Source organism: Brachyhypopomus gauderio, chromosome 5 (assembly GCF_052324685.1).
Source record: "Brachyhypopomus gauderio isolate BG-103 chromosome 5, BGAUD_0.2, whole genome shotgun sequence".
Lineage (NCBI taxonomy): Eukaryota > Metazoa > Chordata > Actinopteri > Gymnotiformes > Hypopomidae > Brachyhypopomus > Brachyhypopomus gauderio.
The window spans coordinates 35,396,603-35,418,475 of NC_135215.1; the positions used below are offsets into that span (position 1 = coordinate 35,396,603).

A 21,873-nucleotide genomic window follows, 5' to 3' on the forward strand; every position below is an offset into this window, starting at 1 on the left:
TTTTTCCATGTTGGTATTTTTGTGCGTAAAATACAGTTTTTGTGCCTTTTTAGCAGTGTCCTTTAAATGTTTCTTGAGGGAAATAACTAACCTGGTGCTACGAAACTCAAGAGAAGAACAAGGGACTAAAAGCTGGTCGCAAGATGTTACACATCCAGATGTGACCCGATCCGCGGCACACCGACCAAACCGATATACGGCTTCTGGGAATCAAGGCATCCTTGCGTCAAAAAGATCTTTTACAAATGAAGAAATAATCCGAACCAACACGTTTCAAGTCAATTGTGAATTTTTAAAGGTACGGGCTTCAAATGCAGAGTCTAAGTGTTACATTAAACCTAATAACATCTTTGAGCATTAATGAACATTTTTATATTCATGGTGGATTTGTGTTGTGAGACGTCGCATCTCATCAGTTTAAAAAAATTCGAGACTACCACATCATTATTTTATATTTTTATTTCTAAATTCGTTTCGTTTAGATCACACATAATTTTTTTATTCAAAAACAAAAGGAAGCATAAAAAATAAGCACATCGTGCTATAAAAGGAAACGTCATCATCACCCCTACAAAACAGAACTCTGTAAATCAGATTCTTAAATTTAGATGCTAAACTTCACTCATTTTCGGGAAATCACAAATTATCTGTTATTATAACACAACAGTAGATGAATAAGGACATCTTTCACAAATCAGTCTAGCATGGACCTATGTATAAGACTCATTGCTCTAAGTATTTCACTATTTCTGCCACTCATACTAACGAACATTCATACTAAAATCAAACTTCAGTTTTGAAACGTATAAAGAAATATATTTCCCAGATTACTAACATGATAAGCCAAACATTTTAACTTGAACATGTAATGACAGGCCAGATCAGAATCTCACTAAGTGTCTTGAGGAACTAATTAATTCTGAACACCCCCCCCCCCAAAAAAACAACCAAACAAACAAAAAACCAAACAAACAAGCAAACACACACACACACACACACACACACACACACACACACACACACACACACACACACACACATCAAAAACAGGCAAAATTCAAACACACAACAAAAGAAACGGCATCCATACAAACAGTGCACTTTATTGAAGACGAATGTGGTTCAGTTCAACTAAGACAAATAATACTATCTTCAACATCGATAACCAAAGCGATGTCTTATGAGGCTGACGGGTTCAGTCCTTATTCTGAGGTGCCTCTCCTGTTTCTTCACTGGCCTCTGTGGTCCCACCTCTTCCTTTGCTGCTGCCTTTACAGCTCTGTTTGAAGGCCCCGTTGATGAAGCTCTCAGAGCTCTGCCGTTGAAAGTGCTTCCTGGATCCAACCAGGGACGGGTTGTTGACCAGGGTGTAGAGGAGATACCAGTGTCCACGTGCCCGTTTGGCCCTGGACATTTTGCTGTGTTTTTTGTCTCGTGAGACCAGCTGGATTCCTGCAGGCCAAATCAGAAGGTTGAGAAGATTTGCCTGCTTTTGTTCTGGCTCCAATTGTAGTTTTTAGTGTCCACCGCAATGCAGTAAACGAGGGTCATCGTGGAGCTACCACGTTTACAGACAGCCATAATGCGATCTTTTGAGCACAGTTGGCCATACTGAGCTTGCCATTATTATGCTGGAAACACAAGCCCTCTGGGCTGCATAAATATGAAACAGTCAATTAGAATGGTCCATCTGTGTAATCCTCCAGCCTAATGCTAATCTGTCCTACACAATAGAACCCTGTTTAACAGGAATTACTACTGTATCTAAATGCAAACAAGCCTGACAAATATTCCCAACTTGGGCTGCCAGGACACGACACAGACAGCAATCTGTTTTTGCCGAAAGAAACTAATGGAGATTAATCCACAGACGTCCATCAGTGCTGTGTCTGCCGTCACGCGTTCAACATCTGCATATACTGGTCATTCGTTAAGTCCTACAGATGAGAACGTTTGGCACAGTGTGTCCCCATAACTGATTTCCACAGAGGTAGATCGTGCAAGGTTTTCATCATCTTGTCTGATATAAAGATTCTATGATGAAAACGGTTTCAAAATTGAATCTCATCAATCCCTGCCCACCGGTTTGGTACTGTGTATTAGATGTAAGACATGAGCACCATGAACTGTGCTGCGCTGTTCGCCACAGGTCTGATAGAGAGCAACAGTAACACCTGAGAGACTCATTGCACATTAGTGCCCTATTTATACTGCCAAATTTAATCAGGACAGATATGTGTGGCTGCTGCGTGCAAGACAGTGTGATGACTCAATTATGTTCTACTTAAGGCTGTCCAAGTGCCTGCATATACAGCATGAATAGACCTGGAGAAATCAAACTCACAGACACGCAGCATCACCAACAAATCTGACTAACATTACATTTTTTCCATGGATTAATCTAACACAGTCTATTTACAGAGTCGCTCTGGGCCTACAGTCATAAAAACAAACTGGAATATGAGATATGGGATCAGACTTTGTCACTTTTTTACTGGATTTAATCACTGTGTAGTAAAAAAAAAAAAAAAAAACAACAACAACAACAACAAAACAAGCCTGCTTCAGAAACAACACTGCCTCAAGCCTGTAATAATAACTCCAGGCTAATTAAAGACCAGACAGCAATGCTGGGAGCGCTGCTTTATGGATGGTGCCCATGGGAAAGCCAGACACCCACCTTCCTCAACATCCCTCGCCTTCTGTGCGGGTGATCTGTCCTGCCTTGGAGACTGCAGCAGCAACCCACAGAAGGCCTTCATCACTGGGTGAGACTGGCTGACCTCAATCTTCATGTAATGAGCGTAGCAACGGTAGCCTGTGGATTCACACCATGGGGGAGAGGTGAACTGGGGAAAACTATCTCCTGACTATCATGTGCTATTGTGTGAAATGGCATTTCTTCCTGCACTTGTGCTGGACCTGCTTATATATATATATATATATATATATATATATATATATATATATATATATATATATATATATATATATATAATTATTTTACAGACTGAATTTATATAGCTTATAGGTGCTGTCACATGATCTTACAAGATATACATGTTGCATTGATTAAACCTTGTCTTGGGCTAAATTCCACTGCCAATGGTAAATCAATATTGTGATTTTTTTTCTCATCCTTGACTTAGATTGAACCTAGTCCTGGTAAACTGGCCCACACTAAACACATTATAGCGTATGCAATTCTATTTCCTTCTGCTGTAATGCTATGGTCTGACTCACCTGGGTCGAAAGCCTCCACACTGCGGTTGAGAAGGCTAATGTCCATGCGGCCCAAGTGAACGATATTGAAAAGAGCTGTGATAACCAGCCTCCACACACTCAACAGCGCCCCCACCAGGACATTACTTGGAAAGAGCAGGTAACTCAGAAGGAACAGACTCCCCCTGTAGGCACAAACAAAACATTTAATTACCAATTTACGGTAACTAAAAATTAAAACAAGGTTTAAAAATGGTTATAAAAGCATCCATCTTGTAGACTGAGAATACATATTCAGGGCCCGAGAATGAAGAGCCATACCTGTTAGCCAGGTGCCATACCTGTTAGCCAGGTGCCATACCAGTTAGCCAGGTGCCATACCTGTTAGCCAGGTGCCATACCTGTTAGCCAGGTGCCATACCAGTTAGCCAGGTGCCATACCTGTTAGCCAGGTGCCATACCTGTTAGCCAGGTGCCATACCAGTTAGCCAGGTGCCATACCTGTTAGCCAGGTGCCATACCTGTTAGCCAGGTGCCATACCAGTTAGCCAGGTGCCATACCAGTTAGCCAGGTGCCATACCAGTTAGCCAGGTGCCATACCAGTTAGCCAGGTGCCATACCTGTTAGCCAGGTGCCATACCAGTTAGCCAGGTGCCATACCAGTTAGCCAGGTGCCATACCTGTTAGCCAGGTCCCGCGTACCAGCTTCTTTTTGAATGAATAAGAACCTCGACGTCAGATGCTGGATGAGCACAGCCAAGAGCAGCAGCAGCCAGAAGGGCCTGTGATTGGAGGAGGAGGACACGTGCGTAAACACTGTGATTGGAGGAGGAGGACACATGCGTAAACACTGTGATTGGAGGAGGAGGACACGTGCGTAAACACTGTGAGGGGTGTAAGAGCTAGCAGGACAGACTGTTGTCATAAGGCTTTTGTGTAGTGCTCTTGGGGATGGTGTCATGACCCTGGAGTCATGTGGAGGGCAGGGAGACTCCCTGAGCACTACCGTGAAGTGTTATAACCTCCATCATCTTCTGTGAAGTCCATGCACACTCACCACATCCTGCCGACGAGGTGGAAAAGCGCGAGGTTCCTTCCATAGAAGATGGGAATGATGATGAGGAACACAGCAAACACGAGGCAGATGAAGAAGACCAGAGTCTGAATGATGGTGCCTTGATGTGGAAGTAAACAGAATACAGAACTCAGCCATATAACCTGTGTGCACACCCTTTAAAAACCATTACATGTGAAATCAACATGGCATTGTAGTAAGGATTACTCTAACATGTGGCACAACACCTTCCTTTCTAAGCAGATTAAGAAATCTACAAAAATCCCTTTCTGAAAAAGAGAGAAGGTAGAAGAAATAGCAGGGTGTGAGCCCTCTGAGTGGCTGGCAGAGTGTTTGGAGTGAAATGTACCCAGAGTGTTTGGAGTTCAGCGTATCCAGAGTGTTCGGAGTGAAACGTGGTCAGAGTATTCAGAGTGAAACGTACTCAGAGTGTTCGGAGTGAAACGTAGTCAGAGTGTTCGGAGTGAAACGTACCCAGAGTGTTCGGAGTGAAACGTACCCAGAGTGTTCGGAGTGAAACGTACCCAGAGTGTTCGGAGTGAAACGTACCCAGAGTGTTTGGAGTGAAACGTACCCAGAGTGTTCGGAGTGAAACGTACCCAGAGTGTTCAGAGTGAAATGTACCCAGAGTGTTCAGAGTGAAACATACCCAGTGTTCAGAGTGAAACATACCCAGAGTGTTCAGAGTGAACCAACCAGAGTGTTCGGAGTGAAACGTACCCAGAGTGTTCGGAGTGAAACGTACCCAGAGTGTTCGGAGTGAAACGTACCCAGAGTGTTCGGAGTGAAACATACCCAGAGTGTTCAGAGTGAAACATGCCCAGAGTGTTCAGAGTGAAACGTACCCAGCCAAACGAAGGCAGCCTGGTAGCTGGTGTAGCCCATCCAGCAGACCAGGGCAGGACGAGATGGCCTGATGTTCCTCTGACAGTTATAGATGTCTCCTCTGTACAGCCCTCTAAGATTGGACCTGCATTCAAACAAGTGCCATTCTGTGAGTTTAATGAGATAAAATGTATAAGTCAAAGACTATGATGAATACATCCCTAAAGTGGGGAACGCGATTGGATTGGGTACCAATAAATTGCCATGACAAAAAAAAAAAACAAACAAAAAAAAATCTCAATTTAAAAAGCCATTATTTTCAGGCTGGTATTATTTGGTGTAATTACCCATTTTCATTAGGGGCAGATCATGGCCACTTACATTTGCTGCAACTTATCATTATGAAAATGATGATGTTGCTATTACTGTCATTAAAGGGGGTGATTGTGAAGGAGAGAGTGAGTGAGAATGCATAATAGAAGTGTGTTTAGTCTAAAGGATCAGTTGGGTTCAATAGTAAAACAGAAATGGGGGGTGGGGGTGGGGGGGGGAGGGGCTTGACTTTATTGCATCTCTATTTCCAGCTACACACTGTTACCTGTGCAGCACCATGGACCTCATAAACATGACCAGATTGACCAAGCAGGACAGGGTCACCGCGGAGACATAGCAAACTGGAAAGGGAAAAAAGAGGCAGAACGTTTTATACATGCATGACAGAGCCTGACCTCAGAGGTCTACACACACACACACACACACACACACACACACACACACACACACACACACACGCACGCACGCACGCACGCACGCACACACACACACACACACACACACACACACACACACGCACACACGCACACACTCAGCACTTTTCGCTATTTGGTGATTAGCAAAAAAGCACTTGGTTCTGCTGACTCCATTACTACTGCCTTGTGTGTGTGTGTGTGTGTGTGTGTGTCAGAGTGACAGTGGATCCAATATGCTAAGCTCAGGATTCATTACAGGCCTCTAGGCAATATTTTCTGCAGTTCCCAGGAAGCCTAATATGGTTGGACTCAGGCAGCAGTCTTCTTGAAGTACAGAGTCCTCTGTCCCTTCTGTCTACTTCGATAAGTCTGTCTGACATCCTGAACGACTTCTCACTTACACAGTTTGCATGCGTTTGAGAATGTATTCCTACTCTGTATGTAAAGAAGACGCCAATCTTAAAACACCAGAAACTGCTGAAGTGACATTACAGACAGGCCAGAGCCACCTGTGCATAAAGGTGGAGATTTAATCTTGGGCTCAATGGCAAAATGGCTTCTTATCAACTGAAAATATCTAATTATTTCCATTATAAATTTACTTTATTTTCATTAAGTGTATTACTAAGTAAAATATCAAAGCACCAATACATGATTTTGCTCCTTTCAAATATCTGCCACATTTTTAAAGATGATTTTTCTTGACTAGACTTCTAATTAGGTTGAGTACTAAAAATATGTTAAACAGTCTTATGGAAATCATGAAATACTACAGTGAAATACTACAGTGAAATACTACACATATTGCCAACATTCAAGATGTCATCACTTGCTAGAATGACCATTCGCCATTTTGTTCCAGCAGCTGGGCTTTGCTAATTAACCTACACCAGGAGGTGTGATTAATTAATGAACCCACCCTAGGTGATAAAAAATCTAGGAGATTTATACTTTTGGAAGCCAAACTTTTTCAAACACGTGACTGAGTTTGCAGACAGTATGGAAACAAGATGGTCTGCTAGCAGAAAGCGGTTGTTTTGCTCTTTACCACGCTGAGGAAAAGAGGACTGGACTCACCCTCAATACACCACATGTAGTGCACGACTATCTTGACAACTTCTTTACGATCTTGTGATAGAATAATGTTAAATCCCGCCAGGAGGAAAGCAACATCTTCATCTACTCCACTTCGGGCTTTCTGGAGAGTGGGCACTACGCCAGTGACCAGTAAGAGGGCAGTCTGACGGGGGGGGGGACCAAGGGGCACGTAAGTATGCATGCAGAGGTCCAACAGTAATGACTCAAAATGTTTTCAGACGGGTGCAACCAATACACACCTGATAGAGAGAAATGATGGCCACAACCAGAGAGATGGCTATTTTTAGTGGAAACCTGAAAACTGATATAAGCAGAGAATGACCTCAGAAATGAACAGACGTCATCACACAACGCTAAAATATATAAGTCATAGTTACCTTCATCAGGTGTGTAAATGAAAGACTTGAGAGCGTGAGAGAATCTTTCAGACAGCTTGGGCTTAGAACTGCTTAGAAGACAGGATAAACACACACACATTAGTCACATTTAGTAACACGGGGACAAAACTCTTTGCTAGCAATTTGAATAATGTGCATTAGGTAATAGAGAGACCTTTGTAGCATGTAGTCTGCCTTAACAGTATTAAATATGACTTTCCATAGAACAGGAAACAACTGCTCACCATGCTCAATATAAGCCCTATGACTATTCTCAATAACCTTTCTTATCTCTCTCTGCAGCTTTGCATAAGGGATCTTTGCATGGAATGAAGTCGTCACAGGGAGATTAGGAAATCTCACATTTAAGACTGAGAAGCTTCAGTGGGATCATCGTTATCCACTGAATATCTTTTATGAATGAGTCTGGAATTTTGATTCATTGAACACACAGGGCAGGAACTGGTCTCATCGAAGATTATGCATTTGGGTCGGTCATAAATTAGACGGTGGTATTTTTACTGTAGGAAGCACATCGCGCTTTTTAACCTCTATCAATAGGGCTTAAGTTACATTCCTGTATTTTATGTACATATTATTTGTAGCATGTTACTTAATTATTCCTGCTTTGTGAGGCATTTGTAGATTAAACAAAGTACAATCAAATGAATTAGACCTGGCTTTAGACATCTTCCTTTTTTTGAGGATCTTCTTTACATAATCTCTGTAGTAGTTGCTTTTTAGATCCTAGAACAGAAAAGAAAATGGCATTTTTTTAAACAAACGCATGAATTCAAAATGAACAACATGAATTCAAAATGTATCTAAAACTGTTGGTTTATCGGTTGTCTAATCTAATCATGATATCTAAGCCAAATGTGGTCTGAAGTAAACGTTCATCCCCTCAAACACATTTGTCATGCAGATTATGGTCAATAAAGCCAGCATTGTGCATTCTTTGCATAAAAAGAATGCAACGTCTGTGTAGTCTGTTCTGCCCGGAACCAGAACCCAATCTCAGAAAGCTGCTTATGATTAGACTGTGGAAAGCCATTCTAGCATGTAATGTTCTACTTTGTAATATGCTAACAAAATAAGATTCATCATTAGTGATTTAAGAAGATTCTCATGTGTGCACATGACCTGAAAGAAAAGTGACGGCTGGATCAGACCCTGGGCTTTTGTCTAGCCTACAACCCCAGCTACAATTCACGACATGTATACGTAGCTCACAAAAGCACTGAGTATCAGAAAACACATCAAAATAAAAGAGCATGTATTCTTGCACAGGATGAATATCAACTTTCTAGGTAGACACTGGTACCGGTGTAACAGTGCAGGTCCAGACTTACCTCAGAGGCATTGCTTTTCTCTGAACCTTTCACACCCTTGAACAGGAGTAGAGGATACTGGAAACTGAGAAAGGCCAAGCAGGCAATCTGAGGCAGACTGCTTAACAGGGAGTAGTAAATATAGATCTACAGAGGAAGAGGAACACAAAAAACGAAAACCAGAGTCAGCTGAGGGATATTATTTTAACTTTGTTCTAAGAATTGTGTATTTCTTCCAAATGCATGATGAGATTTAACTTTCAGAGGATGTTTGTGTCACCTACATTGACAAAAGCCTAGATTGACTAACTCTAACAAAACAACTGTGCCAGTAGCACTGATATTTAGGTGTGTTTTTCATTCAGTATGAAGGCATGAAGACAAACGTTGGAATGGTGACACATATGCTGCAACAAATATATCAGATCCTGACATATTTCAAACACAATGGCAAAACACATTTGGCCACATTTCTCACTGTGACTCACTTTGAACAAACGCGAGCCCGACTAGGCTGAACTATGCTCTGTGAATGCATCTGATAATAAGGCTGATGAATTGTCCTACCTGTGGTGTTTTGGGACAGTCCACTTTCTGCCAGACAAGGACACCAAAATGTGTCCATGACAAGACGCTGCCCAGCACGTAGCCCACGCTGTTATGGAGAGTGCCACAGGCCAGCAGTGGGTAGTACAAGGCAGGGTAGTAAAACAGAGCCAGGATCAGCCAATACTCTGGGGAAAGGAAGTGAAAGCGGCTATAAATGCATAATTAATCTTTTACAGTTTCTAACAAAATATTTAAACATTATAACTAAAGTAGGGTATTACACACAGAGAATAAAATATCTAAAATAGACACAGCCACCAATTCTTGGGTCTGAAATGTACCTATAACAACTCAGATATGTTTATTAACAACAGCTCAACTGTTTGAGGAGACAATTGAGGAGCTTTTGCATGTTTGGATAATTGCCATTTTTGTGAACATACAAGGTGATATGCTGATAGTTCTGATACTGCTGTCTCACTATGACCCCGTTTCAAAGTGTCTTTACCAGTTGTGACTCCCACCACTCTGGTGGTCTCACACACCAGAAACAGGCTATTCACTTGAATCATTACTGTTCTTCTCCATGAATTCTATTCTGGGCTAGTATAAGAATACACAGAAAATGGAAGATATTGTCTTTTGTGTGCTGTCTGCTCTATCTCCAGCTCATCTTCTTGCTGACCTTCATCATTTCCATACCTCTGCTTTGCGTGTCCTTGGTAAAGGGGAGTGGGTTTGGGGCTATGGCTAATCCAACGACCTTGCAGAAAAGAACCCCAAACACAGCCACTGAGAGGCCTTTATGCTGTGTATGGTCCAGAAAATTAACTGGGCTTAAGGGAGAAAAGAAATAAGCAGTCATGAAACAGTGTCATTTTATATAGCAGCTGGGTTTGATCAACTGCTTAATAAAGGTTAATGAGGATCTTTGGTGTGAATGTGGTTGGGCTTGTAGGTGGTCCAGAGGACCATGGCTCACCTGAGTAAACTTAAAACTCCTCTTAGACCGTCCCCAGGTTTCTGCTGTCTTGCCAGAAATGCCAGAATCAGCATGATCACCAACTTCACACACGCACACGCGCGCACGCACACACACACACACACATACACACACACACACGTCAAACTCAGTTAGAGTCAGTCTACATTTTCTTCTCCTTTGACCCCTTCTAAAAGCTAACCACCAATTGCCAGCTGTGGGTCTTCACAGACCTCTATTTGATCCCACTGTCCAAATCTACTCCACTGTCCAACATTACAGCCAAACAATAGGAATCAAATTGAACACCCTCTTCCTCCACAGTGGTCCACACTCTGATGTGAACATAGATTCATTCATCGTGTTCAATGAACACAAAATTGGAATGACACTCTATGACTTATAGTGCATTAAGGAACCACCAGGGCCTTAAAAGCAAGCTGGGGGTTGCATGCCATGACACATGGCCATCATGGCCAATTACCATTCAGCTGCTTTAGAAACATCAAAGATGGGAGAATGGACACAGGGCAGCAAGGGGATGTGTGGTGACTTAGTGGGAGGCCTGGGAGTTACACAGGATGACATGATGAATAATAATGAATCCTGCCCATTTGACCTTAACGATCTGCACACTCATTTCTTGTAAGACTTGAAACCTTGCCATACAATAGGTATATTCTAAACGTTTACAAAATTGGCAGTTAGTATTTGTATTTTCTGTCATTTATTTTATCATATATTCGAAATTATATTTTTTAATGACAACACAAAAGGAAAGTGTTAAGGAGCAGATAATGCATCTAAGCCAAATACTCACAGATATGGCTGCGATGCATACGTGGTAGAGGCCGTCATCAGCTGTGGGATCACATGGTGGAATAATTCTAGAAATTTCATAGTATTTATTATAAGATGCTGCAATCCAAGCGTTTTACTCCCCCAGCACATACTGAAGTCCCAGAGTGCCCTTCTATTACCCCCCCCCCCCCCAAAAAAAAACCCCACCCCCAGCAAGTCAACACTTTAACACTAAACCTCTCCAAGCACAGATTATGCATTGCAGTGGATTGATCATGTGATTTAGGGGGAAAGATTACCACTTTTTGAAAGCAAATTGGAATGACTACAAAGGAATGACAAAGACAGAGCAAACAGGGACTAGTGGGACTAGGACTACTTAAGATTTAGCCAACAGTTGAATGACATATTGTAAAACACCACCAAACAGCTCTGCAATGATAATAATGATAAACCAATCTGTAATTATAATGCAAATCAAAAGTTTTCCTATATTATGAAACACCACAAAAACTGATGACTGATAACATGAATCACAGAGGTTGAAATTCCCCCGAACCACCCCACACACACACTCAACCACCCCCCCCCCCCCCACCCCCACGATGTGATCCTGTATGTTACTTAGAGTGCACAAATATGAAGAAAGAGTACACAAACACAACACTGATCAGACTGTGAGAATATCAAAACAGGAGACCGCTGTAGTTTTCTCATCATCATGAGTGATATAAGCATCTAAAGTAGATTATGGTTTTAATCTCATATTATACAGTAATGCATTGCAAACAAAGTTTAAGTATAAGTACAAAAGCCAGAACTTACTCAACAGGAGGTTTGGTGGGCAGAGTGTTCCCCTGCCACTCCGAGTAGTCATAGTAATCCTTCACAGCTTCCTCAGTCATAGTGGAGGTTTAAGATTCACGCTGACTTTTGTATCAGATCCTTCCAGTAAGTCAGAGGGGTATAAAGTTCTCCTCCCACGGGGAGACAAATCACTCTCCTCTTTTTTCTCTTACACTGTATGAAAAAAGTTCCCTCCAAAGTTTTGCTATCACTGCTGTCAGTACTGTGAAGTCTTCCGTTTCCCTCTCCTTCCCTCCCCGTGTGTGTGTGTGTGTGAGTGTGTGTGTGTGTGTGTGTGTGTGTCCAGGTGCTCTGATCCCGCTACAGCAGAGAGCTGTGAACAGCACTGAGAAAGAGTCCAGCCACTGTGCCACCCCCAACTACTGAACACTTGTGGGCCTCCTTCTTCAGACGGGGATTAACCACCACACTGGAAGATTGAGATAGAGAGAGAGAGAGAGAGAGAGAGGGAGAGGGAGAGAGATAGAAGTGGTGTTAAAAGCAGGGAAACTGTTCCAGACTGGGCCAACCAATCTCTCTTGCCACCTGTGGATTAGGTGGACGACCAGGGGCGGCTGTTGGCTGGCGTGGAGAGAAGCAGGACCATTGGACTGTTTAAAACCTGACCTGCCTGTGTGTTATGGGGTATACCGAAGAGCTGAGGTGTAGTCAGCCCTTCAGCCAATCACACCTTCCGCTATGATAATTTGAAAAATTCATACGACCAGATTTCCCTTTCCACATTTATCTCTCTAGGGAGATTCCAACTGAGGAGTCAACATAAGGAACACATAAGCAAGATTAACACAACTATTTCTATGCCCACTACTGTACATTCTAAAATTAAAAAGTTGCATAATTAAATTAAATGAACGATAATCACTGTGAAGTCATTAATTTACACAATTTAACAGCATATCACTTTGCAGTGCATTACAAAATTGATGCCTCCCACACTGTCAGTCGTGGGGTATAACATAAGACACTTTTCACAAAATAAATTCTGTGTATGTGTGTGTGTGCTAGAGAGAGAGAGAGAGAGAGAGAGAGAGAGAGAGAGAGAGAGAGAGAGAGAGAGAGAGAGAGAGAGAGAGAAAAGAAGAATTCATGTAAATTAGTACGGGTGAATTGGTGAGTGTAGCCAGCCCAGTATCAGCCCAGAGAGCCAGGACTACGTGAGCAGAATGAGGACAGAAGTGGGTTGAAGATTCTGTCTCCTTCACACTCAACTCTTCACTGCTAATTACACACATCTCATGAACTGAATAATGCTAAGATTCTTTTCAAAGTCTGTGTGGTGCATGTCAGGAAACAACTGTGTTATTCAAGACAAGTGGGGAGGACAATAAAGCTCTGTTGCCTTCTCTCTCTCTCTCTCTCTCTCTCTCTCTCTCTCTCTCTCAGTGTGTATGTGTGTGTGTGTGTGTGTGTGTGTGTGTGTAGCACTCACGTTTTGCAACCTGAGTCACAGTGTCAGGCTTGGTTTGCCATTGCCATTATGCAGGGATTACAGTCAAAGACTGTTTAAAAAGTACCAAAACCACTCCTGAAATTCCAGAATAATATTCATCTCCCTGTGAGAAGAGAGAAGCTCTAAGCAGAGGTCACCAAACAAAGAATGCTTTGAAGACTTACATCACCAAGATGGCTATGGAATTGTGCCAGAGTTTGTTTGCAGTAGTCTGAGAAATGGATGGCACTTGGCATTGGTCAGTCTTACCGAGTTTGGGCAATTGCTCCTTACACTTTGAGTAATAAAAATCTTACTTTGTTTCATAAGTCACCTTATGAATGTACATGTAAGGGACAGGTAGTGTCACTAGTCTAGGCAAACTGTCACATTTTTCTGTAAATACAAATATATAAACTAAAGGCTATTATTATCACATACACAAATAATTTTTCATTTTGTGATGGATTATATGATGGATTATATATATGACAATGGAGAAAACAGTAACTGTAAGAAAATCACCTTTACCCCCAAATTATCGAAAGAAAAAGGTGTGTCTTGTGATAATACATTCTCAGTTATGTCACTACTTTAAATCCCTCAAAATCAGCTGAATTCCATGTGCAGCAGAGCACCTGTCTTGCAGCGGGGTGGCGTTTGCAGACGGGCTACACAGTTGCTGAAGCCAGTGTCACATGGAAACTACAGATGAGATTCTGTGCTTAAAACCTTGGATATGACTCGGTCTAATGAAAGAGTTACACGGATGACAGAGAACATGAAGAATGCCCTTCCTAATGATTTCATATGCACAATCATCACTCATGGTCTCCTGGGAGCAGTTATATCAGCCTGTTAAATACAAAAGTAATTAAAGGTTGTCTCCATGGTGATAACCTGTGTACCATTGACAGATTGAGACATTTAATGTTGGGTAAAAAAACAGCCATTAATCACTGAAATAAGGCAGCAGACAACTTAATACCCAGATCCCAGCAGCCTGAAAATGATAATGACTTTCTTTTTCAAAACATGACCCACAATTGAAATTTGAACAGTATTGTCTTTGTTTGTTTTACAATTTCACGACTAACATAATAATGTTGGTTTGATTTTGCAGACAGCAGTGTAATTGTTCTTGATATTAAGTGTTTAAAGACTATATCCATACTTCTATATATTCACATTTTTAGATAATGTCAAGCATTTTATACAGGCTAATAATTATGTGAGACGTGGCCCTGAAGGATAGTTTACATCAGGGGTGCTCAATACGTCGATCGCGAAGGAATGTGCGTAGATCGCGTCACATAAAATAGTAGTAGATGAATCGGACATCTGCACTGACGGTTGTATTTTGATTGACATTCACGGTAGCCAATCTGCAATCCACTCAACAAATTACGTTGGCTACCCCCCCCCCCCCCCCCCCCCGCTCAACAAATTACGTTCGCCAACCCCCCCCCCCCCCCCTCCCGCTCAACAAATTACGTTCGCCGCCACCCCGGTAGATCTTTCTGACTTGGTCATCTTATAAGTAGCTCGCAAGCTGAAAACTGTGGGCACCCTTGGTTTACATCATACTAACTTGTTTCTCCTCACCTCTCATTATATTAGCTAATCTCGAGGCTTACTTACTTAACCGAGATCATACTTTTGTAAAGGGTTGTTTTTGTAAATCTGAGTGACTATTTTATCCTGTATCCTGTAGTGTAAACTATGTTGATTATACAAAACCCTTTAACGCCCAGATGTATTAATATAAGATGTTGAAACACGCTAACAAGATGAATTTCACGTTTGACACCTGTGGTTCTTATGACTACTTGATAATACCGTTGAGAGAAATACAGAAAATAAGACAGCTAAGAAAACCCCATATGAAACCACATGAACGGTTTTGTGTACAAGAATGGGTCAAATATCTCTTCTATACCGCGCAGGACTGACCAGCAACGACAGAAAGTCACTAATTGAAATTATTACCAATATAAGACGTTTTTGTAGTTACCTAAAAGCCCTTTACAGCTACGTTGGACACGTGTGACTCTTATACGTACTGGCTAGTACTCGTGTGAGAAATCAAGAAAGAAAATAAATAAGAAAACAGCCACACTTGCGTCTGGACAACTAGCACGACGCCCCATTAACAGCAGGTCAGGCAATTTTGTTCAAGTTGTTTTTCCTAAGCCACTACACACGGAACCCACAAATCTGATATTCTGAGCACATATAATACCACAAATAATAATTCGTTTTTACGTTTTATGCATCACAGAGAATTCATCAAATTAACGTACCGTTGTAGATATTTAGTTGTGTGCTGTTGGAATGAATTAAAATGGTAACAGCTCAATCATGCATCTGAAAGGCTAGTGCTACTCACATAACCTCATAAGGGAGGTGTCTGCCCGGTTATTTGACCTTATTTACTCTTATGTGTTTTAGAGGTAACCACGCTTTATATCAGTTGAATGGTAGAGCATCCATTTAAGTATGCAAGTGTTATCCGCCTGCAAAATCTTATTTTACTATTATTTAAAGGCATTTCTTCATCAAACTAGATGTGAGTGATGAGATACTTCCATTACAAACATTTACACGCAATACGAACTTTGTTACCTTGTTTCTGGGAGATCCTTATCCAAGTTTTCCTTGACCTTGATGTCCATGCAGTGTACGAAATTCATTCAGGAGGGAAAAAAGTGGACAAGCAAAGTTTCATCAGTCTTCAAGTTAGAAGTACTGGAAATAGAAGTTTTATATAAAAAAAAGGAAACAAAGCAATATCTTAACACTGTGTGCAATCTCAGGAGACTTTGACCTCATCTTGCTGTGTCCAGACCCTGGTAATGAACCTGCAGTTGAGGCTTCATCTTGGCTTAAGTTCAAAGAAATGGCCTTTGATCACTGGTATGTTCACATATGGCTGTGTAGAAAAAGTTGGTGAAGCCTTTGAAATTTTTGCATGAATGGCTCTTAAAAGGTGATCTTATCTTTATCAAAGTCACAATAATAAGCAAACAGTGTAATTTATTGCACACATTATTCACTGTCATATCTTTATGACAGTGAAAGTTGTTGAAATATATTCAACTGATTCAACTTGGAATTAATTTCCCTTGATTGGGCCTCGAGATAGCATAATATCCATGCACCATTTTATTTCCTCTAGGCCTACCATGTTTAACAGTAAGGAGAATGTTTAATGTTTATATGCAGTGTTTTGTTTTTCTCCATCTAAAATGCAATTCACTTTAGCAAAACGTAGATTAGTATAGTCCTGTTTTAGGAGTTATTCATATAGAAATCCAGTCACAAATAGTCCAAAAACAGTATCTCACAACACTGTTTATGCCACTTTAATAGACAGCACATCTGTTTGCCTCCGTGTCAAAGTTCATGTGCGATGACGGCTGAGGACAGCAGCCACACCCACTCTCAGATCCAGGTGGACCTGGAGAACATTTGCTCTGACCACCTGACCAAGGAGCCAGCTCTCTGCCACAGCAACCATTTGTCTCCTAGAAGTGTCTTCTGGATGCTGTGTCTTCTGTGCTGGCTGCTTGGCACCTCCGTGTCTTCCTGCTCTCGGCCTTTGACACAGCAGGACGTCCTGCAGGTGAGCACATGAGTCTCATGTTCGTTTGTGCTGAAGCCTGAAAAAACCTTTACTGAAAATAGTGCATTAATAATGCATACGGAATCAGATCTGGATTGAGGAAGAGGAATCTGGTCTGTATTTTGCATATGTGTCCTGTTTAATCTGTTGGATCAGTGTAGACTCATCTTTACTGCAGAGGATCCATTTCTGGTAATATGCCGTTCTGCATTCCAGAGTGAAATGGTGCAACGTGCTTGTCTTTTCTCTGCCCAAAGGTAGGCTCCTTTAAATCTTGCCTTACAGGGCCTTTTAGAGTTTTATTCAGTAGATTATTTGACTGCTGCTGTTAGATGAAAGCTTTCATTGCACTTTATGCCTTTTGTTAGGGTTTTGTAAGAACGTCAGATACTATGATGTCTGATTAAAAGTGGAGGCTATTCATGTGACAGGCTCACAGGTGGAGGCTGGTGAGGGAGTGTGCACCACGTAGCCCAGGATTAACGGCCCTTGCATCACTGCTCTGCTTGCAACACGACCACCTGGCCATACGCTGCGGCCACCTGCTCTTCTCTGCAGCCTTTCATGTGGTGAAAGAGAGCAGTTCCTCCTGAGTTCCTCTCGTGACAGAGGAGGAATTGTGTGATGGAAGCCCCTGCTCTCCCGGTGTGCAGTCTCGTAGGGAATTGTCCAACACCTTGTATGCATTGCCAAGGCCCAGGTTACCAGTGTGGAAACACCATCCTTAAATGTTTTTCCAGGTTTATTTTGTCCTTACTGTTCAATTTGTAACTCATTTGAACTCTGAGCCTGATTCTGAGGCTAAACTAGATATCTAGAGTATCTAGAGATATCACAGAGTGTGGTGCTCACAGGACAGCTCAGGTGCATGACCAGGTCTGACTTAAGTGACCTGGATTCTTTTTTTTTTTTTGAGTGTGTGTGCTTATGTGCAACCTAAAAGTGCAACATAGGATAAATGTACAGAATGTACTTACCAGCAAGGGTAGAAAGCTGAGACAACATTCCCCCAGAGGCCAGAGGCAGGCAGAGAAAGACCCGGGAATCCCACAGCCCCAGGATGCCACCAGCCCAGCCCTGCGCTAGCGACCCCGACAGGGAGCAGGAAACGGGTGAAGGAAGACCTTCCCACCCGTCCACCCCCAGTGCTGTGTGTAGGTGTTGGTGTATATGCATGTATGGTAGCGTGTGATACTATGGTGTAGTTAAAATTGAGAGGACAGGTACTGGGACAAACGTGGGCAAAGCCCCGGTCCACTGGTCAGTGTTTATCCTCAACGTCTCCTCAAAAGCCCTCAATGTCTAAAGTGTAGTAAAAACCGGGGGACAGACAAAAAAATAATAATAAAAGTGACCTGGTTTCAATCAGAAAACTGAGCCTTTTTCTATGTACTTACATTAGCAATGCTGCTAAATGCACATGCACTTCTCTTTAGACGAGTGACTTTATTTATTTAAACTATTTGATAAAGGCTTACTGCCACGTGTCACTGAATGATGAATATGTGCCACCATGTTAAGAAGCACGGCGGTGACCTGAGAGGGCATTTCTAACAGATTCACCCATGTCAGCCCTAACATTATGCGTTGACATTGAAAATTCTGGGGTCACAGGCTTAATTTCTGAGGTCGCTGTGCTGTGGCCTGTGCTATTAGTGAGCACCAGTTATAATCAATGAGCCTTGCAGTACTCAATTGGCGAGTAACTGGATTTTTGTGTGTTAGTGTTCTGTTTAATGGAGGAAGGCAACATGTCACCACTGACAGCTATGATGTCACTGAAGTGAAGCAGCTTCTGTTAGGATGAAGTGCCCCTTTACCTCGTACACTATCTGCTTTAAGAAAGTGAATACTGAAGCCAAAAATGATTGAAAGATTAAAATGATTGAAAGATTATTGTTTGTGTGTGCCAAAAAAAATGATAATGTATTGCATGGAAACCTTAATTCAAGAAAACTACTAATTGTTAAACCTTTATTTTACATAACAGAGCTGTTGAGCAGACCCCTTTGTGATATTGTTCTAGTCAGTACTGGAATCGGGTTTGTTAGTGAGCTGATTACAGTAACAAACTGATTATTATGCAGTCTAATGACTACACTAAACAGAGCTGTTATTCCCAAAAGCACCATAATGCAAAGATCATATTTAAATGTGAGCATTACTCTGTACACTCTGGATACTGTTTCTCTCTCATCAGATGATTTTAGCATTGTGATGCTTTTGGGAAACTGGGCCCAGAGCAAATGTTCTCAGATCTGTCCAGGGAAACACAGATGCTGTTATATGTTTGTTTTCCTGCTCTAAATCACTTGTTTTGAGTCATAACAGACTTGATAATTACTTCAAGATTAGTGTATAGGGTTCACTAGGTACGGTGGCAGTTCAGGTGCAGCATCTAGTTGATTAGACGTTTAAAAAGAAAGACTGAAAGATAGAAAGGAAGTTTGTGTCATCAGGGGTTATTTTTGAGGTGACTGATCAGTGCTATAGAAGTGCGTGAGGAATGTTTATGACATGACTGAGGAACTAGGATGTCTATGACAAGTACAAATCTTTTTGAAGGTTATTAAAGCAGCAACATTCATCATAAAGTGACAGACACATACGCATGCACACACACACACACACACACACACACACACAAGCACGCACACCTAGCGGAGCACCTTCCTGCCTGTCAAACCGCTGGTTGCTGACAGCAGCTCTGACATACAGAGCAGAGACAGTGCTGTCTGCACATTGCCCCTGAACACTTGACTAATAGAGATATCAGACACCCATCATGTGTACTGGGTAGGCCTATGCTGCACAGGATTCAGTATAAAAAAAAACAAGATGTTCACATAGCCAGGGATATATTTGGATATTCAGAACACTGCGTATTCTGAAAAATGTTGAATATAATTTGAAAATACAGACACTTTGCAACTGAAAAGTTCTATATTTTTCCCCACATAAAGTTTAGAATGTAAGTAGTAAATAATAGAATAGAAATATAAAGAGAAAATTTCTATTTCTAATGCAAAGAGGATATAATGGTTAGGAAACTTGTGTTAGATGCTTGACTAAGTGTTTGGCTAATGTTTACAGGTTTAAGTAGCCTGTGTGTTGTATTAGTGTTGGTGAAGATGTGTAAAATGACAGAGGAGCATGATGGTTTGTTTGCACATGGTTAAAATGAAGACCTTTGATCTAAAAGGTGGAAAGGGTTCAGTGAGTTTAGGACACACAGGCTAACTTATTCTGGGGAACCTGCCTATATGGAATGTGTGGGTAGCAACTGGATGACACACAGGCAACTAACAGCGGAGGCAGTGTACAATGTTTTTTCTGTGGTCAACATAAGGTGGGCCTTAATGGCATCAGGAAGATAATAGAAGACACAGAATAAGAGGTCAAATAACTAATTTGACTAAAGATATGTGGTGGAAAGAGAGCATGAACATTTGACTGGACTCCAGGGTGATAACAGAACATATTTTCTGTGTCTTTTTATTTTCGGTGGTCTCTTTGACCAGTGTAGTGACTCAAGGCAGGTATACATGCAGAGAATGATGGTCAGATGGATATTTGTAAGCCATTATTACATAATGTCTGAAGCAGATGGCAATTATGATAACATTTGCAAGTAAAATTCAGTTGGAACATTGACATATAGTGAGATCATGACTCATGTTTAGGTCAGGGCCCGTCCTGACTAGTTCATTTAGGGGTTTGTGCAAATGTTCATTTAATTTTCACAGCATCCTCACCGAACCCACAGCAGCACCACAGTAGACCCTGGAATAAAGACTGACGAGCATTGATTGTGACTTTGCCTTTAATTGCTGTGTGTTCCTGGCCGCTTCGTTAGCGCCAGGCGTGTCTGTTCGCCCCTGACTGGGACGCGTTAGTGAGCAGAGCGTGCCACATCACGCCGCCTGTACTGCCAAAGCTTACATGCACTAATCACAGCATGGTGATGGTGTGACAGGAACAAGCCCGCTTTAATTAAATGCAGCGGCACCCAACAAAGATCGCCACTCATTAAAACTAGCACAGTCATTTACGGGGGGCTCGTTATCGATCTCCCTGGCCCCTTGTTTTTACCATTTTTTAAAAGGCCATTTAAAATAGAGCCATGCCTCTGTGTTCAACAAATGTCAGTGGATTATCAGAGAATTTAATTTAATTTAAAGTTTTTTTTAATTTATTTTATTTCTGAGAAGCTATCAAAAGTCTCATGAGCCAACATGTATACTCTCCTGAATCTCTTGCCTGTATAGTGTCTCCATCCGCCTTTCCCTGTGGGGGCTTTGGTTGTGTAAGGTGACGCTCCCCTGTGGGAGTCCACCAGCATCATGTTGTGTTTTCATGGTCATGGTTGACCTTGGCATCTGCTCTTCTCTTTAACCCCTTCATACACCGTAGAGCTTGTTTCTTAGAGTCAGGTCTATGCTGCTTTCTATTACGGTCCCAGCTTAGAGGGAAAATATAAACACACTGTAAAAATGTACTCCTGCAAATTAGTGCTGTAATTAATGGCTGAGATTTATGATGACCTGGGGAGTATTTTATTGAAAGGCTGAGTAGAGGACTAATTGTGAATCCGTGCTGCTATCAGGAGAAAAGTCTTTACATAAGTGATGGATGATGTTTTGTAGCAGGCTGTGTTTGTGTGTGGGAGTGTGTGTGTGCACTTTTGTCGTTTCCAGAAGATCAAGCTGTTTGTGGTTTTAAATATTGTCTGTCAATTCCACAGACTTATCAAAGATAACAGCATTTTTGACATAGAAATTAATTTTATTGTTATTACTTCAACAATCAATATTTTAATTTAGACTAATATTTCTATAGGCAACATTAATAGCAAAGAATCACAAAATAAATGTAGCTGCTTGGGTTATTTCTCAAGGGGGATTTTTTCTCAGCAGCAGTGATGCTTAAGGCTACTTTACAA

The 21,873-nt window shown here is 41.6% G+C and overlaps 1 protein-coding gene across 4 annotated transcripts; it reads right to left on the minus strand.

Annotated features, from left to right (window-relative positions):
* Positions 1–452: 452 nt before the first annotated feature.
* Positions 453–15,995, minus strand: stra6 (signaling receptor and transporter of retinol STRA6). 4 transcript variants are annotated; one of them, XM_077004611.1, is made up of 18 exons: positions 15,932–15,995; positions 11,836–12,286; positions 11,030–11,096; positions 10,210–10,292; positions 9,930–10,063; positions 9,246–9,412; positions 8,700–8,825; positions 8,024–8,094; positions 7,348–7,415; positions 7,210–7,271; positions 6,950–7,112; positions 5,722–5,797; positions 5,144–5,268; positions 4,281–4,398; positions 3,904–4,005; positions 3,244–3,407; positions 2,681–2,818; positions 453–1,452 (listed from the first exon to the last, which is right to left on the minus strand). In XM_077004611.1, exons 2-18 carry the CDS (start codon positions 11,913–11,915, stop codon positions 1,196–1,198), a joined length of 2,001 nt encoding a protein of 666 aa, XP_076860726.1. In that variant the 5' UTR covers positions 11,916–12,286; positions 15,932–15,995; the 3' UTR covers positions 453–1,195. The 4 variants fall into 4 exon arrangements, with proteins under 4 accessions (XP_076860726.1, XP_076860728.1, XP_076860725.1 ...); XM_077004613.1 differs by lacking the exon at positions 15,932–15,995 and adding an exon at positions 15,610–15,710 and having other exon boundaries at positions 11,030–11,070; XM_077004610.1 differs by lacking the exon at positions 15,932–15,995 and adding an exon at positions 15,610–15,710.
* Positions 15,996–21,873: the final 5,878 nt, after the last annotated feature.